This window comes from Zingiber officinale, chromosome 7B (genome assembly GCF_018446385.1).
Source record: "Zingiber officinale cultivar Zhangliang chromosome 7B, Zo_v1.1, whole genome shotgun sequence".
Lineage (NCBI taxonomy): Eukaryota > Viridiplantae > Streptophyta > Magnoliopsida > Zingiberales > Zingiberaceae > Zingiber > Zingiber officinale.
The window spans coordinates 101419227-101442110 of record NC_055999.1 but is presented as its reverse complement, the minus strand read 5'-3'; the positions used below and the strand labels follow the sequence as shown (position 1 = coordinate 101442110).

At 42.4% G+C, this 22884-nt stretch overlaps 1 protein-coding gene across 1 annotated transcript; it reads right to left on the bottom strand.

Annotated features, from left to right (window-relative positions):
• Window positions 1-85: 85 nt before the first annotated feature.
• On the bottom strand, window positions 86-21626 carry LOC122006554 (zinc finger protein BRUTUS-like). Its single transcript, XM_042562104.1, has 14 exons — window positions 21268-21626; window positions 20451-20660; window positions 19800-19994; window positions 19420-19724; window positions 18082-18307; window positions 17834-18002; window positions 16363-17613; window positions 16088-16259; window positions 15794-16015; window positions 2885-3022; window positions 1314-1548; window positions 1148-1207; window positions 686-757; window positions 86-591 (listed from the first exon to the last, which is right to left on the bottom strand). Exons 1-14 carry the CDS (start codon window positions 21583-21585, stop codon window positions 454-456), a joined length of 3711 nt encoding a protein of 1236 aa, XP_042418038.1. The 5' UTR covers window positions 21586-21626; the 3' UTR covers window positions 86-453.
• Between the last annotated feature and the right edge of the window lie 1258 nt (window positions 21627-22884).

Here is a 22884-nt window from a genome sequence, read left to right as displayed (position 1 = left end):
CAACAAATTCATGAAGAAAAGTAAACTTATCATTTAGTTTTCGACAAAGAATGTGTAGGTGTGTAAAACCATAGCATATATAATATGCATGAAGAATGAGTTCAGGTCTGCTTAAATAGTGATAAACACATCTTTTAAATGGTTTTTTTTTTTCCAGAAATCAAAAAGAAAACAGAGCTTATCAAGAAACATTTACCCTACTTGACGATGAAAAAAAAATATCCAAGACGTGGGGAAAAAAATCTTCCTCAATATCACATGGGCAAACATTTCCTCTTTTCTGTCTTGTATCAATCAACATGTTTTTCCTTTTGCACTTTCTTCCCCTGTTTCTTGTGGTATTGTTTATGTCAATCAGTTGACCCTGTGGCATCTGTGCATGTCTCAAATATGTTCTCTTCACTCAAGAAGATTTAATCTTGAAAAAAGATGGAAGTGAAAGAAGAGAATTCATCACTGTCTTGATGTGGGACATGTGCTCGCTTCAGTGTTTATTACCCTCGTATTGTATGAACCGCATAGGCTGCATTTGTGGTACAGCCAATGGAAACGAGACGAGCCTTTGTTCCCGCAATCGTTGCATAGAATTTCCTTGTGGAAAACAGAAAGTCGAACGATCAGAATTTCAATTTATTTTAGTGTGCAACATATAGCAATAGGAAGGCCGAGCTGAGAGATGCAAAACCTGGCAACGATCTCTGTATTCTTCAGGGAGCCGTTCTGCAGCCAACAAAGCATCAAGCATGCCGAAGTAGACCTGATGAGAAAATATTAAAAATCTGTTGAAAATATTGAAAGACACTGAGCTCCAAACAGTTGTCGGGAAAAATTTGGAATTGGAATTGGAATTCCAGATTTGTTTTAGTCAATTCTTGTGCATGGAATTATGAACTTTCTAATAGCAAAAGAGAAGGATTTTTATGTCTCAAAAAGCTTGGCTTCCCCTTTCATGGTTAAGGTTATTTATCGTTGAAGTTCCCTAATTATCATTGAATTTTTACATCTTGGTTTAGAATACCAGAAAGAGAGCATAGTTCCTAAGGTTAGGATGATAAAAATTCTAAGCTTTCTCAACCGAAATAGTAATCTAGAGATAACATTCTAAAAGAGTTCATTTAACTTGATAAAACAAAATGACAAGCATTACCGTCATGTCTCCCAAAGACTTGCTGCAGATAGGGCAGGTATAGTGACTGCAAGCATATGCCTGTGAAATTCAGAATACAAATTAGCCTCTACCATCCTATAAGTTCTCCGACAGAAGAAACTGGAAATGTTGCTGAAATCACATCGATGTTTCAGGCAAAAGTTACCTGAAAGCAAGATGAATGCATGAAGTGGCCACAAGGTAACGCTCTAACAGGTGCGCTTGATGTAAACATGAAATCGTAACATATGGGGCAATTTGATTCTAGACCTTTCTCCAAACAGTTGTGTTCCACTAGCTTCATACCCAAACAACAATTGCATTTCATGCAGTGAAAGAAATCAATTCCAAGTCCTTGTCCAAGACGACATAAATTGCAAAAGGGGCAGTGATACACGGTCCTGAAGTAAACAAAAGCATTTCCATGGAAAATTTCAGAACAATCAAACATTATGTTAGTAGAATACTATTGTTGTTCCAAGGCAAAGCATTTTGGTGAGCTCTTCTAATAAAAACACATAAGTGGCATGGTCCACTTTTAAAAGACAGCCTGGTGCATGAAACTTCTGCCAATGCGGATTCTAGGGAAGGATCTATTATATACAGCCTTATCCTGCTTTGCAAGAGACTATTTCCGAAACTCGAACCCATGACCTAAAAATCATATGGCAACAACTTTACCAAGGCTCCAATTCTGGCTTGGTCTACTTCTAATGAACATAAATATAGACCCAATATCTTTCTCGAATCACATTGAATATCATTCTCTAATTGCCTGGTATAAGATTTGTAAAATAATCCTTTAGTCACATACGCAGAAGCAATACATACTAGGTTCCTGAGAAATTAGTCTCTCTTAAATCACAACTGTCTAATTAACTAGAAACAAAGGCTTACTGCATGTTGTTGCAACTGATAAAATATTAATTGACCATTTATTCTGAACAAGCAAAATTGGTAGAAAAGAACCCATCATCCCCTGATAGTAAAGTGGTCCTAAGCTTAAATATTGCATCAAATGATCAATTGAACAGGGTAATAGGAGCAAGCCTTAATTCAAACCCATAAAATATTTGATTTAGGGAGTGCAAGGGCCACGCTAGGGTTCACTCATTGCACCATGGGGTTGAAAATTGAAATTGTTCAGTATTCGATAGTCAAGAAAACTACAAGCTGCAAAATAGGATTGGCAGCAAGGGAATAAATCCTGAAAAAAAATTCAAGAAATTTAACAATAGAATGCACAAAAATACAAGCAAACAATCATATAAAAAAATCATTTATTCGAAGAAAATAAAACATTAATAATTTTTTAATAGCTTAGACCAGTTGTTTTCTTAAGGTATCTAACATTTTAAGTATACAAGTTAACATTTTGATAGAATGTCACGATCCTATTTCTGAAAAGTTTTTTTTTTAAAAAATGAACATTTTTTATTTATGGATATTTGTCATTCTTAGTTGCATAAATTCTTTTAGTAAGCTAGCTTGTCATTTGAAAAACATGTCCTAAAGAATACCTATCATTTCTAATCCTAGATAATAGCCAAATACCAATTTAAAAAGCTCACTATTGACTTATAAGATATGCAACCAATTTTGATTCCAAATGCAGAAGAAAGAACTAACATTTTTGTGTTAAGTTTAGATACAAGATTTATGTACCACTTCAATTTCAGGAAAAATGTTTGTGTTTAATAAATTGATAACAAATGTTAAAGGAACTAAGAGGAGTACCGTTCATCATCAAAAAATTTACAAAATTTGCAGAAGTATTTAGCCATTGAAAATTCATTGCAGGTAGTTGTCTTGCATGTTGGGCCAACAGGTTGGACTTTCAAACAGTTCATGCACATCATCTCTGTCACTGCTTTCCTGCAGATTCGTTAGGGAGAAGGTTAAACCTAGGAACATCCAAGCTGCATCAATTCCTGGATATATGCAAGTCCAATCTGCATTACTATAATGGCATGCAAACAAAGAATACACATTTTCGAATATGATCATCAAAAAATAAGTAATCTTTTTTATAGTACAAAACTACCAATATTCAGGATCATATTGACCAAGAACTAATGAAATTTTTAAGGTTGTAACCAGGGTTTCAGGTATAAAATGATAGCAAGACCAAAATGTATGCTCTAGCTGCCAGACGATACTGATGCAGTGATGAAGAAGGACCCCTACCAGTGGGTCAAAGTAGAAGAAGTAGACGTGGAGGACAAAATCAGAACAGTCAAAGCCCCAGGCCCATGAAGCAAACCAATTAAGCCGAGTAGTGGCCTCGTTTGTCCGGTCGGGCGTGACAACCTGGTTGGCCCTAGTCGTGCTCGAACGGTCGCTCTGGGAAAGCCCGCGATTAAGGTTGAGAGCCAAGCAACAACTCCCGACTGCTATCTTGAGCGGGAGGCATGTCCGATCGAACAAAGGAAAGCAGGGCAATAATTCTGTGCATTACGTCCAGACGGGGACTACCTAGCCAAGCAGTGGCCGGTTGGCCGCGTGTGGGCCTAATAACTATCTCATCATATCCTTTTAGGAGTTTATGTCGCTAACAGCAGAGCATGTCCTTTTGGAAGTTTGTGCCGCTAACAATAGAGCATGTCTAGCAGGTAATCGTATCAAAAAGTTGCATGACTGCTTAAGGAATGGTGTAAAGGACACTTTTTGACTTGTCTTTTCTTAGAACATCTAGGAAAATGTGTCTACGCTTTGAAATACGTGCACGAACACTACAGTGATACTATAAAAGGAGGTTCCCATCTACAGGCAGAGGTATTTGCAACCTTGTTTCTACACGCTCTTGCTACAATTCTCCATTTTCTACTCACCGAAAATTGACTTGAGCATCGGAGGCCATCGCCGGGAACCCCTTCCCGGCCCGGCACTAACGCCTCTTGTGTTGCAGATTTACACAGAGTCCTTATCTCGTTAACTTTCTAGCCACATCCCCAGTTTACCATCATCTCTATTTTTGGACAGGATCACATTTGGCGTCGTCTATGGGAATTTTTACCTGAATCTGAAGCGTGAAGATAGAGAACGTTGGACGACTTACTACGGTAACACTAACGCAAGAAGACTTGGAGTTGTTGATACAAGCCAAGCGGCGAAGATGATGGAGCAACAACAGATAGCAGCCGACCACCGAGCGGACGACCGCGCCGCGTCAAGAATAGGCCAACACGCTAAACCTGGAGCCCAAGAGGAAGATTCGGCCAACCAGAAGCAAAGCAATAGGCCGACTGGCGTATCCCGAGACGCACCGAATGCGTCCATCCCTTACCACCGTGCGTTGTTCTGCACACCATCAGAAGAGCAGGGCCGAGCAGAACGGACATCCAGCTCCTCATCAAATGACGCGCCCGTCCGGGATGAGCGAAAAGGTAAATCACCTCAGCTCAATACCTCTCCCTAGCAGATTAGCCGACAGTTCTCCTAGGAGATCCTCGACAACCAACTGCCACGCCATTATAGACCTTTGACGATCGGGGAATACATGGGAGCAACCGACCCCGAAGATCATCTGATCAAATTTGATAATGTGGCAACACTCCACCAATATACCGATGGAGTTAAGTGGTTCAAGAGGCTGCTGATCGGATCCATCCATAGCTTCAAAGATTTTCGATCGACGTTCCTACAACACTTGGCAAGCAGTCGCCGCCATCAGATGACAAATGTCAATCTATTTGCGGTCAAGCAAGGCCCAAGGAAACACTGCGGGCCTATATCAAAAGGTTTAATCAAGTGGCCATGGAAGTTCTATCAACCACATCGGAGATCTTGATAAGCTCTTTCTCGTAAGGACTTGTAGAGGGTCAGTTCTTTCGGTCACTCATCCAGAGGACTCCGAAAGACTTCGATTCGGGCGGGCTACTAAGTATATCAATGTCGAAGAAGCCCAAGTGACTCGAAGGAAGTAATTCCTGAGCCAACCGATGTCCCGGAGCGTCGATCGACGCATGCATATCAACCACCAAGGGGGCCCTGAGCGCGAGCAGCACAGCAAAACCAAGAGTCTCGGACCCGTGCAATCCAACATGTGGAGTTTGAGTGGGGGAGGCCCACCAAGTCCCGACCGTGGACCCTGCTTTTCTTCTCTTATCATCGGACAGCAACGCACAACACCAAAGATTGCTACAGTTTCAAACCGTAGCTCCGCTGAGCAACTTCATCAAGATTCCACCGCCAATCCCCCTCGCTTGATAGACACCATCACCAACGAGTGGGAGGGCGGCGTGAAGAAAGGAGGCCAGTGACTGAAGAGCACCGACAGCCATATCAACACGGAGACTATCAAAGGCATGCCCGAGCGTCTACCGAGCGGGAACGCCCGTCGGCTCGAGAGGAAGAAAATCGTAGTAAGCCGACATTGGGATGATTCCCGGAGGACCGACTAGTGGCGACTCTAACCGGACTTGGAAATCGCACGCCCGACGGTTAGAAATTCATGGCATCGGTTGCAGCCAAGTAACAGCAGAAGGACCAGAAATCAGTTTCGATCCTCAAGACTTAGAGGGGGTGGAGGTCCCTCACGATAACGCCCTGATCATCAAAGCGGTAATTATTAATTATAATATTCACCGCACCTTTATAGATACAGACAACTTAGTAAATATTATTTTCAAGAAAGCATTCGATCAACTGCAAATCGATCGGAACGAGCTGCAGTCCATGACGACTCCCTTATACGGGTTCACGGGCAATGAGGTATTGCCGATTGGCTAGACTCGGTTGGCCATATCCCTCGGAGAGGAGCTGCTGAAGAGGATGAGGACGATGAACTTCATCGTGGTGGACGCCCCGTCCATTTACAATGTCATTTTGGGTCGGCTGATCGGCGTTGAACAAGTTCCGAGCGGTCGTGTCCATGTTTTGCCAGAAGATCAAGTTCCCCGTAGACAACTTGGTTAGTGAAGTCAAAGGCGGCTAGCTGGTGCTACGTCGAAATGGTAAAAGCAGAGTCACGGGCCACGCGGAAGGCTCCATGGCTCGAAATAAACGCAATTCTGGAAGAGCCTCTCGCCCTGGTCTATGACGAGAAAGAAGAAGTCTAGGTGCATCCCAGCCGACCGAAAGCCACGACCTAGGTGTGGAACAGAAGGAGCTCGTTGACTGTCTAAGGCAAAACCATAATGTGTTCACATGGGCGACGCATGAGCTCCCGAGCATCTCACCGATCATCTCCTAGCATGAGTTGCATGTCCGTCGGACGCCAGTGAAATAAAAGAAAAGAGACTTCAACTCGGAGCAAAATCAGATAATCCGAGCGGAAGCAAAAAAGATGTTAGAGGTCGGCCACATACGCGAAATCAATTTCCGAGCTGGCTAGCTAATGTGGCACTAGTCTCCAAGCTAGGCAATAAATGACGGATTTGCATTGACTTTCGAGACTTGAACAAGGCCTGCCCGAAGGACCATTACCCGCTGCCGTACATTGATTAGATGGTGGACTTGACGATGGCCTGATTTGCATGTTGGATGCAGGTCCCGCTCACCAGAGAAGATCAGGAGAAGGTTAGTTTTATCACGGCCGACAGGGTCTTTTATTACAATGTAATGCCGTTCGGATTGAAGAACGCGGGAGTCACCTACCAGAGGCTGATGAATAAAGTATTCCGAGGGCAAATCAACTGGAACATGTAGGTATACGTCAACGACATTATGATAAAATCCCTTTGAGCGACTCATCTCTGTGCAAGTATCGAGGAGACCTACCGAACACTGAGGAGGTATGAAATCAAGCTCAATCCAAACAAGTGTTTGCTTGGGGTAAGGAGCAGACGCTTCCTCAGTTACATCGTGACTGAGCGGGGGATCGACACAAATCCAAGCAAAGTGAAGGCGCTCCAAGACCCGCAACCTCAAGGAGGCTCAGCGGCTGACCGGGTGGATCATAACATTATCAAGATTCATCTCCAAATCATTTGATCGGAGCCACCTATTCTTCAAGATTCTGCGCTGAGCTACAAAATTTCAATGGGATGCCGAGTGCGATAAAACGCTGGAGGAGCTCAAGAGTTATCTAACCTCCTTACTTGTATTGGCAAAGCCCATCATTGGCGAGCCGCTTTGGATGTACTGAGCGGGCGGTTGACTCAATGTTGGTGCGACAAAATGACGCTGAACAATAGCTGGTGTATTTTTTGAGTCATACATTGAAAGATGTCGAATGCCGCTACACCTATCTCGAGAAGCTGGCGTACGGACTGGTCCTCGCCACTCGTAGGTTAGCCCATACTTTTTGTCGCATCCTATAATTGTATTCACCAATAGCACTCTAGGGCAGGTTCTCAACCGTGAAGCGTCCAGCCGGCTCATCAAGTGGACCACGAAGCAAAGCAAATTTGACATACAGTACTAGCCCATATCTACGATCAAGGCGCAAGCCTTAGTTGATTTTGTGACAGAAGTACAGAATGCCGAGCCGGAGACAACTTGGAAAATCTATGTGGACGGATCATCCACCAAGCAGGGCAACGACGTGGGCATACTCCTGATATCACCATGTGAAGATCGAGTGCAGCACTCGTTTGATTGGACTATTAGGCCATGAATTATGAGGCAGAGTATGAAGCGTTGATCGTCGGGCTGTAAGTAGCTCGGCATGTAGGAGCCACCCGAGTCTTTATCCATTCGGACTCTCAATTGGCAGCACAACAGCTGTCGGGGACTTTTGAAATAAGTATTGCAAGGCTAAGGTTGTATGCTGAGACGTTCAAAAAATTGAATGCCGGATTTAAAGAAGTAATTATCCAAAAAATCCCATGAGCGGAAAATCAATATGTAGACGAACTGACAAAATTGGCAAGTTCCTTAACCCCTGTAGTGTTGGATGGGCCAATCGAGTAGGTATTGTTGGTGGCTCATATTGAGAGGTCGGCTGAAGGAGCGACCTTGAATGACGGGAGGATATCTTTGATTGAGTTCCTCCGGTCGAGCAATACACCAACCGACCGAGAGCAGGCTCGGGTAATCAAGAAGAAGACCGAGCAGTTCACACTAATTGGAGACCACCTATACAAGATAGCCATCACATCTTATAAGAAGTTCATCAAGACTCCTGTGGTAGTCATCCGGGCGGCCATTCGTTGGCAAAAAAAATCCTACTGGCGAGGTACTTCTGGCCTACCTTGTAGGCGAATGCTGCCCGAATAGTGTCCACCTGCCTCTCTTGCCAAAAAATACCAGAACATACTGCACCGACCGATGAAAGAACTGAAGGCATCCATAGTCTCATGCTCATTCGACCAATGGGGCATGGACATTGTAGGACCTTTCCCCAAGGCGATTGGTTAGAGAAGATTTCTGCTTGTGGCGGTGAACTATTTTTCCAAATCGGTAAAAGCTGAACCGCTTGCCAAGATAACCAAGCAAATGGTTATCAAATTTATGTGGCAAAATATCGTATGTTGGTTCAGGGCCCCTCATAAATTAGTCTCTGATAATGGAAGATAGTTTTAAGGACGGAGGCTCAAAGAGTGGTGTGTCGACTATGGTATTATACAGGCCTTCACTTCAGTGGCTTACCCCCAAAGCAATGGCTAAGTAGAAGTCACCAACAGAGAAATTCTTAGAGGACTCAGGTCCAGCTCGACCACATGGGAGGAAGTTGGGTGGATAAGCTGTCGAGAATACTATGGTCTTATCGCACCACTCCTCGGGAGGCCACTGGCATTACTCCATTTCACTTGGAGTACGGAGGAGAAGTAGTGGTCCCAATTAAGATTGGCATAGAATCCAATCGGCGATGGTTGTACGACAAGGATAATCCTAATCGGCGAATTATGGAGCTAGAACTGATAGACGAAATCAGAGATAAAGCTGTCGTCCGATTGATGGCATATCGGCAGAGGATGAAGCAAAGCTACAACAAACGAGTTATTCCCAGATCAGTCTAGGTCGGTGACTTAGTCTGGAAAGAGTGAAGTCGGTCGGCGACATGTCCAAGCTGGAGGCGCCATGGGGAGGGCCCTACAAAGTGATACAAAAGTTCAACTCGGGATCATACTATCTGCAAGACGAGACCGGAAGGAAGCTCGATCGGGCATGGAGCGCAAACCACCTACAACCCTACAGGGTGAGCTAGTAAAAGTGCAATAAAATTGATGTAAATTGTAAAGCCATTTATTCTATGAATGCAGGAAAGTTTAAACAAAGATTTGCTAAGTGTCAAATACTCTCAATCCAATCGGCGAGTTATAAGCGAGCACGCACTTGCGCTTCAAGATTATTAGCCACCGGGTTCAGACCAGGCGTGTCCCAGACTCACGAGCCGCTCGACCGTGTTATAAGCGAGCATGCCCTCTCGCATAAGTGTCAAAGACTCTCGATCCGATCGGGCGAGTTATAAGCGAGCACGCACTCGCACCTCAAGATTATTAGCCACCGGGTTCAGACCGGGCGTGTCCCAGACTCACGAGCCACTCGGTCGTGTTATAAGCGAGCATGCCCTCTCGCATAAGTGTCAAAGACTCTCGACCCAATCAGACGAGTTATAAGCGAGTATGCACTTGCGCCTCAAGATTATTAGCCACCGGGTTCAGACCGGGCGTGTCCCAGACTCACGAGTCGTTTGACCGTGTTATAAGCGAGCATGCCCTCACGCCTAAGTGTCAAAGACTCTGGATCCGATTGAGCGAGTTATAAGTGAGCACACAATCGCATCTCAAGATTATTAGCCACGAGGCTTAGATCCGGGATGTCCTAGACTCATGAGCCGCTCGACCGTGTTATAAACGAGCATGCCCTCGCACCTAAGTGTCAAAGATTCTCGACTCGATTGGGTCGAGTTATAATCGATCACGCACTCGTGCCTCAAGATTATTAGCCACGGGGTTCAAATCGGGCGTAACCCAGACTCACGAGCCGCTCGGTAGTATTATAAGCGAGTGAACTTCTCGCGCCCAAGTGTCAAAAACTCACAAGCCGCTCGACAATGTTACGAGTGCACTTAATTCCGACATCTGAAGACACTTGAGCCACTCGGGCTGATATATGCGGTAGAAGAGAGAATTCCAAATTGTCGAATGAGCATGCATTGATTGACACTTAGAAATTTTTACAAGTTGCTTGCGGAAAATACAAAAAGCTGATGAGAAATTTGAGAAGGAAACAAAGCAAGGTAATTGAGCACGTCGTCTAGAAGCGACTCGGAGATCTGCTCCCTCTTTATAATTTTTCTTGATAGGTCAGGGAGAGGTAGTCGTCGTCCTTCAGTTGTCGGAGGGTGCCGTCGATATCATAGTTGAAAAGACAGATAGTTCGGTTAATGAGCATATCGTTAAAAGAGTCAAAGCGAAGATAATTTACTCTGAAGGATTCCAACTGACTAGGTTCCTCCTCCTTCAACTTCTGGAAAGCCGTCTTGGACGCCTCCAACTCAGCCTTTAGGAATGCTAACTCGGCATCTTTTTCATCAAGCTGGAGCTTGCTTGCTGCCTGCAGGGCCTTTCGGCTAGCCTGCTTTGTCGTTAAAGCAGCTTTTGCCTCTTTAAGATTTTGGGCCAAGACTCAAGCCTCTTGTTTTTAATGCCAAGATCTTTGATGACTCCGAGTTTTGGACGGCGGCAGAATTTATCTTCGACTTAAAGTTATGAGCCTGCTTGGTTAGCCGATTGAGTTGGAGGGCTTACTCATGATTCTTGTCTTTCTCCACGTTGAGCGCCTGTTTGGAGCCCAACAGTTGCTCGGAGCTATACTCCAAGTCTTTTTTCAATTGGGCAACCTCTGCAATGAGCTACTCAACCTGAGCTCACGAGGTGTATGCTTGGACGAACGGGGCTCGCAACTGTTGGTTTTCATGCTCAAAAAATGCTAGTCGTTGGCAGATTGCCAAACTCTCCACCTAAAACTGCAAGACAGATGCGCTAATTAGTTCCGATTGGGGAATGTAGAGAAATGACTTAGTTAAAACTTACTCCAGTGGATTTCTGAGTGAAGTCGTTAGCTAGCTCCTCGGGCGAAAGGGTTGCCGCCCTGACCTTGGCATATGCCCATGTTTGGGCAAGGGGACCTTGGATGGTTATTTGGTGTCGAGTGAGCACGGATCAGCGCCATCCGGGTGATGCCACTCGTTAGTGGGCAAGCGAAGGATAGCCTTGATGCTTCGTCGGCCGCTCGGGGCTGATGGCTCTGAAGTGGCGGGGCTCTTGGACTTGGACATGGGGGAGGAGCGAATTATAGATACTTCGTCGGTTGGGCTAGTGGGTGGAAGCGGCAAGAAGGCGACCGGCGATGCACATATCGTCCTGGCTGGCAGCGCGGACAAAGAAGGTGTCCGATTGGAGGATGGAGGGGTAGGTAAGGCAGTCTCCCTCTCAGGGACTGCCGAAGATGAAGTTTCGCCCTGCTCAGAATGGATGATGGAGGCTGAAGGAGTAGAGGGTCGGATGGCTGAAGTTGCTGAGCGGGAAGAAGCCTCCGCCTGGTGCCTCTTGCGGCGTTGGATTAGCGGCTCACCGAAAGTGGCCGACTCCGAAGGCACCACAATCGGTGCCATAGATTGCCGCTCGGGGGATAGCTTGCCAGTTGTGGCCGCGACATCGCTAGCTGCCACCTAACTTCCGCCTGTTTCGTCGATCCGCTCTTCCAACTGCTCGACCAGCAACAAGCCTCGACTCTCCAGCTCGGCGATGCCTTTGGCATTGATTTCTGCGTCTGCAAACCTGCTCTTGTCGCTCAGTTGTGCCCTCAACATGATTTGGGTTGCAAGAAAGGACAAAAAGTCAGTTAGATTCAAGAACGGCGGGAAGAAAAAGGACATACCTAGGGGGAGGGGGAGGGGCAGCTGCGTTTGAATAAGGCTTAGCCCAAACACATATGGGACCCCCTCCAATAACAACCAGTGTATGTGATATTTCTAACTCGCCAGACTCGCAGCTGCTTGAAGGTAGTCTAACCGGCCTCGATACCAACCGACCGGAGGAGACTTCGCCAACTCTATCTGCCAGTTGGTCGGGAATTCGGGCCGGACGAGGAGACGGACGTAGAAGTAATGCTCCCTCCAATACTTATTTGAGGAAGGCATTTTATCGAAGTAAACGACGCCCACTCAGGCTTGAAATAGAAAGGTGCCCGACTTGGATAGTTTAGGGTAGTAGAAATAATGAAACACGCGGGGTACCAAAGGAATGCCGTGTAAGCAGAACAGTATCACTACCCCGCACAGCAGTCTAAAAGAGTTGGTTACTAATTGATACAAAGAAATATGAAAATATTTACAAACTTCGGAGAAAAAGGGGTGAATGGGAAAGCGTAGGCCGTCTAGAAATTGATCCTTAAAAAATGACAAAAAACCATCGGGAGGCGTATAAGGATGGTCGTAGGTAGACGGGATGACAATCTTATAACCCTCGGGGAAACAATATGTTAGCTGCATTTGGTCAACCTCGTTGCTGTTGAACTTAGATTCGATGGAGGTGTACAAGAGCCCGAGGACGGCCTGGGGAGGATGAGGAGATTCAACCATAAAGCAGAGAAAGGGAAGGAAAATAAGGATTCAATGAGAAGAAAGGGCTTACTGCAAAAGAAATCGCCGACAAAGGCTGTGGACAAAGAGGAGAAGGTAACAGTGAACGCGAGGGAAATGATAGGGTAAAAGAAAAAGATGGGGTTTAAAAACCTAGAGGGCGATTGTTCTGAGTCGTTCGATCGAGGGCTTTGGAAAACGGGGATTCATCGTGACCATTGAATTCAAAAAGGTTGCTGTCACATCAAACCCAAATAGTCGTCTGTCACATCACTACTGCGGCGACATTCAAAGGCGACACGTGGCATTGACATTAATGAGGAGGCGGGAAGCATGATTACAGGGTATAACCAAGCGTGCTTTGCATTAATGGGTGAAGATCTAAATGATTTTCGAGAAATTAGGGTGATGACGACAACAATTAAAGGGCATTACAGTCAGAGCAGAGATTAGCAAGGAGCCAGAAAATTGGCCAAGTGTTGTGCACAATTGAGCCCAATGGCAGCTATAAACCCTTAAGTCAAAGAATGTTGAGAGCCGAACTACGGCTATAAATCCTTGAGTCACAGAACATTGAGAGCCGAACGACGACTGTAAACCCTTGAATTAAAGAACATTGAGAATCGACCGACGACTATAAACCCTTGAGTCAAAGAACGTTAAGAGCTGAACGACGCCTATAAACCCTTAAGTCAAAGAACGTCGACAACTGAACGACAACTATCACCATTAGAGCAGTAGACATCATAGAACGGCAACCCTGAGCCCAAGCACGACCAGTTGGGAAGAAAGAATGATAGGGCACACTAAATGTCCAGTCAATCGGACTTGCAGCCTTCTTCGACTAGACTTGAGGGGAAGATTTGTGATGCAGTGATGAAGAGGGACCCCACCAGTGGGTCAAAGTAGAAGAAAAGCAGTAGACATGGAGGTCAAAGTCAAAACAATCAAAGGCTCAGGCCCATGAAGCAAACCAATTAAGCCAAGTGGCAGCCTCGTCTGTCCAGCCGGGCATGACAACCCGGTCGGCCCCACTCATGCCCGAACGACCGCTCTAGGAAAGCCCGTGATTAAGGCTGAGAGCCAAGCAACAACTCCCCCGGACCACTACCCCGAGCGGGAGGCATATCCAATCGGACAAAGGGCAGCCCTCCGACAACAATACAGCCGAACAGAAAGTAAGACAATAATTCTGTGCATTACGTGCAGACGGGGACTACCCGGCCGAGCAGCGGTCGGTTGGCCGTGTGTGGGCCTACTAATTATCTCATCATATCCTTTTGGGAATTTGTGCCACTGACAGCAGAGCATGTTCAGCAGACAAATCATACTTTAAAAGCTTCTTGTCACATCATAAAGTTGCATGGCTACTTAAGGAATGGTGTCAGAGACACTTTTTACTTATCTTTTCCTAGGATGCCTAGGAAAACGTGCCTACTTTTTGAGATGCGTGCATGAACACTACAGTGACACTACAAAAGGAGGTTCCCATCTACAAGCGGAGATATGCGCAACTTCGTTTTTTACACGTTCTTGCTACAGTTCGTTTTTCTATTTACCAGAAACTGACTTAAGCGTCGGAGGACCATTGTCGGGAACCCCTTCCCGGCCCAGCACTAACGTCTTCTATGTTGCAGGTTTACGCAGAGTCCTCATCTCGTCAACTTTCCATCCACATCCCCTGATTGGCATCATCTCCGTTTTCGAACAGGATCAAATACCAAATCATGGATAAATGTTATTATGTCCTTCAAATCAACAAAGTTTCAATTGTACTGACTGAAACAAGGCTTGCACAGGCCAATATCATCCAGAATTGACTGATATAAGAAGATTTTATTACCATGATTCACTCTTTGATGTCATTTGCCGATCATGAGTGGAAAACATACTTTAAAAGAGAGGGGAAGTGACAAAGCACAAACTAGAAGGCCACTATACCTTGTACTTGTGCCTGTTCTACTCCAATTGTGATAGTCCCCATTGATTAATCAAGATTTATTTATGGGCATGTGAAAAAATTAGTTCTGATATCAGAAATTCTAGAAGAATTACTCAATTTGGGCTTTAAAAGTTATGAGGTTATGCTAACTAGAATGCTATAAGAACCAATGCCCTCGAATAATGCACACTACTCATTTTGGTATGAATAAGCTATGCTTATTAGTCATTACACTACCTAATTTTGGTATTAATAAGTATAATCATTAGTTGAGATACTTTTTACATTGTTGTAACTTATTACTCCAAACTTTTAACTCAATTAACTCAAATAATTTTCTAATTGCTTTTGGACTTATATTTAGGAAGTAAATGAAGAAGACTATAAGAGACCTTGGTTATATTTAGAGATAAGCATGCTAGTTTCAGGTGAAGAGGACTAAACACTTGTATTGGGAGGCATTTGAAGCTTTGACATGACACTATACTGAAACCATGGACAATACTTTAAGCATAGATTAGAAATCAATAAGATACTATTTCTCCTATTCAAGCTTTAGTTGTCCCAAATGCATGAATGAAGTTGGTTGAATCGTCAGTGGTTCCACTGAAACCCACATGCTTTTCCCCCTCAACTTTAAGTGTTCTTACAGTGATCTTCATCCAAATATTTTTCTGAACACAAAAAGAGGTCCCAAATAAAGAATAGAATTAATTAACTTAAATTTGGTAGTTCAAATTTCTGATCCGTGTCCTCTTTCTGGTAGGTTTCAGTTCGATAATCTCTTTGGAAGAATTCCACTCACAAAACACTCTCCTGTTGGGTCTTACAAATATGCTCCATAACTTCGATGTACCAGTTCTAGACCAGCAGAAACTGTCTCCCACTGATATACTGCAAGAAGTCATGTGGTAATTTTTCAAAACCATAAAATTTCTAGAGAAAATTTATTTTCACCTTACATGGAACAATAGCTTATGTCCAAATTGATCATGCATATGAAATGAAATAAAAAAAATTGTTTCCTTGTTTGATTGCTGTCAAACAGCTAATGTGCATTGATGAAAAAGATGGGAAGTTAGCTTAGGCCTCAACAGCCAAAAGGTATCTATACATTTTGTCAAGGGAAAACATTAAAAAAATTTATAACCAACAAAGCACTAAGAAACCAACCAGAAAAGCAGTGAGTGGTGTTTCTGAGACATCACCTTTAAGATAGCAAATAATTTACCTATCCATTGTGTGGTCACTGACATTGTCATGGCAGAACCTGCATGTAAAGAGCTTCTTACAACAGACAGCAAGGACCTTGCAGTTTCTTTTATAGTGCTCGCAACCAAATATCTCTTGCTCTACATTGCGATATGCTGGTGAGCATCCAGGGATATCTTCATCTTTTCCATCTTGAGTGGCAGATGAGTCTGGCAGTTTCTGTTGAGCAGCTAACCAACGACTGCAGCAATCAATACAAGGGTCAAAATAGGTATATACAAGGTATCGAAATAATAGATTGTACAACAGAAACCTTGTCATTAGATTCTGAATAAGATATGCCTTTCCTCTTGGATCAAGTGTTGGGTCTCGAGAAACCTTTCGTATCTCTGCTTCCAATTCGTTTTGATTCATTCGAAAAATATCCTTCCAACCAGGCTTGAATTTCTGATCATTGTGGTCACAATGTTCTTGCAGTACGGATCCTAATAGAGTGTCACAAATACAAAGAAGAAAAAAATATCTCATTTTTATTTATATTTGTCAAAAAAATGGTCATAGTTCATATTCTTAATGTACAAGACAAACCTTTTGGAAGATTGGTTGCCTCTCCAGATGGTTGTGAAGAACATACAGGCCTCTCAATCCACCATTCACTTAACCACTCATTGAACATAGTGTTTTTGGTTGCTTCCCTCCATGTTTCCATCATCATGTCTTGCTCCTCTTCTGTCAAAGCAGAAGTTACCCAAGGTAACATTGACTGAAGAATTTCTGCTCCAGTCATCCCAATTATGCGACCAACTATTTTTTCCTGCTCTTCCACGGAAAAGTACTTGTCAAACAATGGCCAGAGTTCAAGTTCTTCCATATAAACATGTTGGTCCAAAGTAACTCTTATAGATCTGCACATGCTTCGAAGCTTGGTGGCCAGCTCATTGTGCTTCCTCGCCCAATCAATATCATTGACAGAATAAATGTAGTGCCTTCCAATATTCTCAGTTTTCTCATAGGTATTTGTATTTCTGTCATGTAGTAGTGAAAGCTCTGAAAGAACTGCAGATATCTCAGCAAATAATTTCTCCTCTTGTTTGTGGTCCAGAATATAGGAGTGGCTGACATTGTGAAGAGCTTCTCTTGACTCTAAAGCTGGAAAAACAATCCTATCTTCAGCATTACTGTGAGCATTGTACAGGCCCCACAACAAACAAAATTTACCACTAAATTTCCAGAGAAATGCCTTGTAGTCATCACAATTTATAAGCTTTTCAGACTCTGTATCCAGATATTCTAAATCCTTACGGATTGCTTTATGAAACTTAAATATGCTATCAATGGGCCTGAATGGATGGGGAACATCTGATAAGATGGTCTCTGTCTCCCTGGAAATGAGACTTAAGTTTATATAAGGAGTACAAGAGTTGGAAGACATGGAAAACTGAGATTTTCTAGCGAAGGAACCTACAGCTACAGTAGGGTTGGCGACTCCTAATTCAGGAGCAAAGCAAGTTTGTCCATTGCAAATTTCATTTTGTGCAACTGAAAAATCAGAAGATCTGAGGACACTATTGTTTCTATGAGACTCTAAGAAACTACATTGGCGAATGGGACCCTTGTCATTTTCTCTTTCTACAGATGGAAACTTGCCTGATGGAGGAGCAAGGGCAAAAACTGTTTGACTGCTGTCTTCCTCTATCTTATCCTTCTCTTCCTGACAGACACCCTTTGCTACCTTTGATGACAAACATATAAATCTTCCAGATCTGGATATACTGAGAAGATAGCCCTTGCATGCCCAACCAGAAAAAAGAGTAACCAGTGCAGTCTCAGATGATGATGCTGCAAAATAATAGTGAATATATATATATATATTGAAAGAAAAAGATGCATAAGAAACAGCTTCAACAAAACGTCTCAAGCATATAAGTTTTACAATATAATCTGGTTTTAAAATGTGCTAAATGGCAATAATCCTCACTTGAACAGACTGATAAGTCATCTGCCTAAAAGTATCATTTGTTTTACATGCATCAGAGTATTAGAAAGGATGAAATAAGACCTGCCAGTTTCATGTTCTGGAGAAATGAGTTTGCTTCCTCTTCGCAAAGGGTTGCAACTAACCAGGGTAAAACACGCTCAATTAGTTTCAGAGGCATTACACATATGCTCTGATAAACAATCTCCCGTTGCCTTTCTGTGGAAAAGGACACCCTTGCTAGTGGAAGCACCTATAAGAGCAAAAGTTTACACCACCATCATGTTAATGATATCTTACAAAAGTGGCCTTGTCAACATATTGGTATATACCTCAGCTTCCTCAGCATTGAAATGCTTTTGAATAGTGTCCATAATTTGATCAGCATGTGAACAAAGCTTCGAACAAAATTCCGTGGATAATGAATTAGTTCCACCTTGTTGAATATGCTTGATTAGAAATCTAAGATTGTTAAACTGCTCCTTTTCCACAGCATGAGCTTCCACAAATGAAACTGGCATATCCACTGCTGGAAATAAAATTTGATCTTCAGCTATACTGCAGACAGAATTCCACAATTATTAGTAAGGAAAAGGAAACACCATGAAGAAAGTCCCACCTATTTAGGCTACGTTTGGTGAGGGGTAATTAGCCTTGTAATGTAAACAATATTGATTACTTTATTTGGTTCAGTTTTCAAGTTGTAATGTAATATAATGTAATCTAAATTACCAAAGATAATAAAGTTTTGTAATATGGATTACAAAGCCAACAACATATAATCCAATTACATTCCAAGATCAATGTTTAATTAAAATTTAAATGTCAAATATACCCCTAGTCCATTTCCTGCACCAACTGATCGCTGCCACTGGCCACCGCCGGTCGCCGTCGGTCCCCGTTGGCAGCCGCTCGCTGGCGGCGGAAGTCGCAGGATATTTTTATCATTTTATAATAATATGAATTACATTCCTTATAAAAAAAAATAATGACCACTAAATAAAAGAATGTAATCACCCTTGTAATCAAAGATTACCTATATATATATATATATATATATATATATATATATAGTATATAACTCTTTCACCAAACGTAGTAATGTAATATTAACTACATTACATTGCATTACAAATTTTATTACATTACACGCTTGATTACATTACTCCTAATCAAACGTAGCCTTAGGGTTTAGTGGTTACATGGATCTTGCCTTTCCATTGAACTCTAGGCAAACTTATATCACTACTAATATTTTAATCTCTCAAATAACTTTTAATTACATTATTTAGAATTTTATTTGATGTCCCTTTTTCTTTCACCGTTTCAATTCAGTTTGGCCAGCTATCAGAACTTGTTGACTTTGGAAATGTTTATACCATTTTAACCTATTTTCTTACATTCTAATTACAGAATTACACCTAATTGCTCCCACAAATTAATCCGGTTTAAAAAGCAGTGCCCTAGTGATTATCAGAAGCATCTAGCATGCAGAAATATGAACAAATATATTTAAATAACAGGATATTGTAATGCAGTGGTTTAGAGTACATGTGGCCATGCGGGTCTTAACTCTTTGGGGTCGTCATCTTCTACAACTAGATGTCACTAGTGACTACGAATATTTTTCTTTAGAAGAAGGGTTATCATAACTAACTAGAAGGCGATACCTGTGATAAATACATACATCAGCAACAAATTCAAGCCTTGAATAGAAGGTTGATAGCTCAGTGAAATCTCGAGTTAACTGTATTTGCCTTGCTTCTTTTGCAATGTCATCGACCTCCTTTTTGATAGCATTATGCCAGTCTAATATTTCATTTATTGGATAAATTCTGGGTGAGTTGAGATTATAGTCTGATTCTGCATATTTTCTCTTCCTGGTATTAGAATAATTGACACAACTTGAGAGAAAACCATTTTGCCTCGTAATCTGTTTTTTCAAATGTTTCCCTTTCATCCAAGTAAATATGACCTGATTCATTTGGAGCCTCAGACTTCAATTTAGATAACTAATAAAAAATTTGTGATTATGGAATCACATTCTTACCTGCTGAAGAAGCTTGTCTTCAGGTACTACTTTGTATAAACATGTTATCATATCCTTATGTTCGTCTGGTGAAACAGAAGAACAAAGCCACGGAAGGAATTCAGCCATTATGTTCACAGGGATGCTACATAAAAAATGCCAAACCAAATCAGCCTGCTCTTTAAGTGAGAAACTCTCGACAAGCAGTGGAAAAACCTGAAACAAAAACAAGCAATTTGGAAGCATGCAAACTGACATCAAGTGACTGATATATTAAAAATGCACTAATGTAGAAATTGTTAGACAAAAAGTAAGATTTGCATGTCAAGACCAGTTGTAAAAGAACCAATTCAATATAATACACAATGGAGAAACTTTTGCAACTAAAACAATTATTGATTTGAGTGAAGAAAATCTGGACAAGACACCTAGATGACAAGATAATTCAATTTTTTCTAACATATGAAACTTCAACATACACTAGAGTGTAGCAAAACACGAAAAGTCATGTTGCACATATGACAACTGCTAGGTACTCCAGAACCTCAATGAAAGCAACTTTCTTAGAGCTTCAGTATACATGGTTCAGCCAAGAAATCAATAAGAACTACATACAGACTGAACAGAAAGATAAAAAAAATGCATCAGAATTATACAAGAAAATAAGCAAACCTGTTGCTCCTCCTTAGACATGTGCTGCGTCAGTGATGCTTGTATAGCACCAGTGTATGAGGCAATTTCTCTTCTAACACTAGCATCCTTATGAACATTCAAGTCCAGCAGTCTAAATAATTGTTCAAAAAGGCCATGCTCCCCCTTGTGTTCCAGGCAATATGTTTGTGCTACATTCTTCACACGTCTGTCAAGAGCTGGAAAAATGACCTGCAATTCAAGAAGTTTTAGATAGCTAACAGTGATAATAAATACAGCAATGTATTTATGCGCACACTTTTTCTTTAGCGGCAATGCCTGAATCAAAGGAGCCAGCTAGTGCAGTTATGGTATCATCTAAATTTAAAATTTTCAACTCCAACTTTGATACTAATGCAATCTACAGTGAATGCACAATACAAGCCAGAAAATGGCGAGGCAGCAGCTTATCTTAATACAGAAACAGCGAGCTAAAAGATACTTGTTAATAGAACACCAAAAGTAGCCACCGTTAATGGTCACACACATATCATTGCTCATCAAACCGGACAGTCCTGCCAACAATATCCTTTAACTCAGTCAAAAATATTTCCTCAGTTAATAGAGACCAAATTTATGGACAGATTCGATGCTCTATAAGGAAAATATAGCTGTCGAGCATAAAAACATGGCTGCAACCAAATCGAGATGATAGACTACAAGTTTCCTTAACTTACTCCAAGATTCTTGAATCCCGTTAGAACTATGATTGTAGGAATTATTGACTAAGATTCTAACCGCATTACCAAAAAAAAATCCACACATTAACCTGATTCATCAAAAAGGACCAAGCGAGTACCTCGTCCTCCGCATTGGAGTGGTGCTGGTACATGGCGAAAAGGAAGCGGCAGCGCCGTGATACGTCCTCAACGTCCGCAACGCCATCAGTGGCAAGATCTACGGCGGCACGGTGGAGACAATCAAGTTCGGATCGAATCGCCTTGTGGAAGCAGAGAAAGAAGATGAGCGGCGAGGACCCTCCTCCCGAGCTCCTCAGCCTCTCAAGCAAAGAACGGGAAGAAGATGAAGATGAAGACGACGACGACGAAGATGAAGATTCCATTATTTCGGACGGCCTTTCCTCCTCTGCCGCTGCCGTTGGCGTCCTCGTCGACATCCTCGCTACCTAACTGGGAAATGAAAAAGGCTCCTTTTTTCCGCATTAACGACGATAAAAACCGAACCAGCGACGCAAGCACGAGGTTTTTAGAGAGCGTGGCTTACGTCTGACCTCTACGAGACGAATTACGCAGTGCCGGACCCAGTTTGCTCATTCGCCACTCCTTCGGTTTCCCGCGGGTGCAAAAGCGGGTGGGTCAAGCGGGTTCGTTTCTCCCTGGACCATCCGTACGCCAAAACGGAGTCCTTCACTTTCTCAAATAATCTGAACCGTTCGATGGAGCACAGTACGAATCCTGGCCTTACAATTCAGGGAAGGTTGACAATTGACCGGAACTCGGTGTCGGTTGCTACGCGGGGACACGCAGAAAGCAGGCGCTACACTGGGTAATTAGACCTTCAGAGAGTTGACCTGCGCGCCTATTGGTTATCAGGGAGATAGTCGAGGGGCCCGCATTCTGGTACCAGGCTCTGCATTAAGGTAATATTTAGGTAGATAAGGCTTGTGTTTACTGTTGGAGATAGAGCGAGGCGAGCACGTGTCCCTTGAGGAAAAAAAAATCATTGGCACGTGGGCAGCACGAGATTGGTATTAAATAAATGATTTTTTATTATTATTAGCCAAATATTAATATTTGCTCCCAAAATACAAATGCTATTACAAGTATAATATATTTGTACCCTTTTTATTAGATTAATAATTTGTTATAAATTAATTTATTGAATAAATAAAAAAATGATGTTTGAGATTGTTCAAGTTATGAAGAATTAGTCCCGCGAAGATTTATTTAACTTGTGAATGCATAATAATTCTTATGTGATAGTTAAAATGATTATTAAAATTAAAAAAAAATAAACTACTCGTTTATTGGACTTCATTTGGTTATTCTTATTCTAATAGCCCCAAATAAGGCCCAATTTTGGAGGTGGGCTTCGGCCAATTCCGTCCATGATATGATAATTTTATATGCACATACATTAAAATACATTATCTAAACATTTTATTGGTAAGGTCATTTAAGTTGAAAAGTATTATTTTTATTTTAAAATTATAAAAAATAGTATAAAATTTAGCTTATACGTATTTCTCAATTCGCGGGTCAACTCAAGCTCATCTCAGGTCGAACCATACGGGTCGAGGGCCTAGACGGGTCGGCCCGAAATAGGTTTGGGTTAATAAAATTCCAACCCAACTCGTTTAACTTGTTTGATAGGACGGATCAACCAGACAGGTTCAATTCAAATTTACGATTCTAGTCATCATTGAGCCTGCCATTAGTGTCTTTAACCATGATTT

Excerpts from the sequence above, each read along its gene's own strand:
- LOC122006554 (XM_042562104.1), bottom strand. The coding sequence starts at position 21,585 with ATGTCGACGAGGACGCCAACGGCAGCGGCAGAGGAGGAAAGGCCGTCC. Across the intron at positions 19,995-20,450 it reads TGTCTAAGGAGGAGCAACAG|GTTTTTCCACTGCTTGTCGA; the intron begins GTTTGCTTATTT and ends TTTTTGTTTCAG. Across the intron at positions 592-685 it reads AATACAGAGATCGTTGCCAG|GAAATTCTATGCAACGATTG; the intron begins GTTTTGCATCTC and ends GTTTTCCACAAG.